Source organism: Dromiciops gliroides, chromosome 4, assembly GCF_019393635.1.
Source record: "Dromiciops gliroides isolate mDroGli1 chromosome 4, mDroGli1.pri, whole genome shotgun sequence".
Taxonomy (NCBI): Eukaryota; Metazoa; Chordata; class Mammalia; order Microbiotheria; family Microbiotheriidae; genus Dromiciops; species Dromiciops gliroides.
Window position 1 is genome coordinate 449,763,832 of NC_057864.1, and position 1,856 is coordinate 449,765,687.

At 43.0% G+C, this 1,856-nt stretch overlaps 1 protein-coding gene across 1 annotated transcript; it reads left to right on the forward strand.

Annotated features, from left to right (window-relative positions):
• Positions 1-502: 502 nt before the first annotated feature.
• Positions 503-1,465, forward strand: LOC122752940 (olfactory receptor 5V1-like). The gene has a single exon (XM_043999946.1). It carries the CDS (start codon positions 503-505, stop codon positions 1,463-1,465), a length of 963 nt encoding a protein of 320 aa, XP_043855881.1.
• The last annotated feature ends 391 nt before the right edge of the window (positions 1,466-1,856 follow it).

The window sequence follows — 1,856 nt, forward strand, 5'->3', positions numbered from 1 at the left end:
CTTGGATTTTCATATGACTCTCCCACTCTCAAGGTCTCTCTGAACAACTTTGGAATCCATTGTATGACATAGAAGACCTTAGCAAAGAACTGCCCCAGACAGTGTGCCCTCAGCAAAGAAATCGATGTGCTCTATGAACAAAACAGAATTGCAGCAGCTCAAAAGAAACACAAGATGCCCCAAATTTAGAGAACCCACCCCTAACATTCACATGAACTATTTGTGGCCAACCGGTGGTTGAAAATTCCGAACTCATATTGGTCTCATCAGCCACAGTCAGACATACTATAACTTGACTAACATGGTAAAGTCATTTTGATCCTAAGGACAATAACCATTTATATAAGCATGTGGTTGTCCATCTTTGTCCTTCCTGTGCTCACTCTTTTCTGGTTTCTCGTTGATGCCTGTAGTCAATAGTGTAGTAAAGTGGGGTGAAGTAGAGGAAGGGGTTAACTCTCTTTTCCCCCAAACAATGATATCTTCTATGTTTTTTTCAGCTATGAAGGACATTGAAGAAAAGAGAAACCAGACAGTTGTCACTGAATTCCTCTTCCTGGGGTTTTCCAACCACCCTGAACTGCAGGGATTGTTCTTCCTGATATTTTTGGTTGTATACCTGGTAACCCTTCTGGGTAACCTTCTCATATTAACAGCCATCAGAATCAATCCTGCTCTTCATACTCCTATGTATTATTTCCTCAGCAACTTGTCCTTCCTGGACATCTGCTACACCTCCACCACTGTCCCCATCATGCTGGAGAACTTTTTTAGAGAGAAGAAGACCATTACCTATGAAGGCTGCCTGTCCCAGCTCTTCTTCCTTGTTACCTGTGCTGGTACTGAAGGTGTCCTGTTGGCCGCTATGGCTTATGACAGGTTTATAGCCATCTGCCATCCATTACGCTACCCAGTTCTCATGAGCAAGAGGGTCTGTGCATACCTAGCAGCTGGGTCCTGGTTGTGTGGGTTAGTGAATTCTCTGATACACACTGTGCTCACGACAGCCCTCACTCTGTGTAGTTCCAATGAGATCAGCCATTTTCTCTGTGACATCCCCCTACTCCTGAAGCTCTCCTGCTCAGACACTTCAGTCAATGAGTTCATGCTCTATGTGTCCAGTGCCACCATTGGTCTGAGCCCCTGCCTCTTCACTGCTGTGTCCTATGTCCTCATTATCTCTGCCATCTTGAAGATCCAGTCTGCTCAAGGGCGGGGCAAAGCCTTCTCCACCTGTGCCTCTCACCTCACTGTGGTGGTCATCTTCTTCGGAACTGCCAACATCAACTATGACCAGCCCAGCTCAGGCTACTCCCTAGATTGGGACATTTTGGTCTCTGTCCTCTTCTGTGTTGTTACCCCCATGTTAAATCCCATCATCTACAGCCTGAGAAACAAGGAAGTCAAAGTTGCCTTGAAGAAACTATGTGAAGGGTCTATTTTGTCCAGTGACTCCAGTGTATAAATCAGTTCTTAAACTGGGGCCCATGAACTTGATTTAAAGAATACTTATTAACTGTATTTTCAATATAGTTGGTTTCCTTTGTGATCCTATGTGTTTTATGCATTTAAGAATCCCTAGTCTATATCAGTATAATTCTTCCTATATAAATGATTCCTATGGTGGGAACAACAGAGAAGGTTTGAAGGTGTACAAACCTAGAGGGTAATGCAATAATACATACCTGTGCACTTCATTTAGAAGATCCTTGAGAACAAGGACTAGGATTTGTTTTGGTTTTGCATTTCTTTTGATATTTCCTACCCTTAGCATAGTGCCTAGTACATAGTAAGTGATTAATGAAGAGGAAAATTTAATCTTGATGTGTTGGGTGAAAGCAGAGATGCTTCTTGAT

Excerpts from the sequence above, each read along its gene's own strand:
- LOC122752940 (XM_043999946.1), top strand. The coding sequence starts at position 503 with ATGAAGGACATTGAAGAAAAGAGAAACCAGACAGTTGTCACTGAATTC.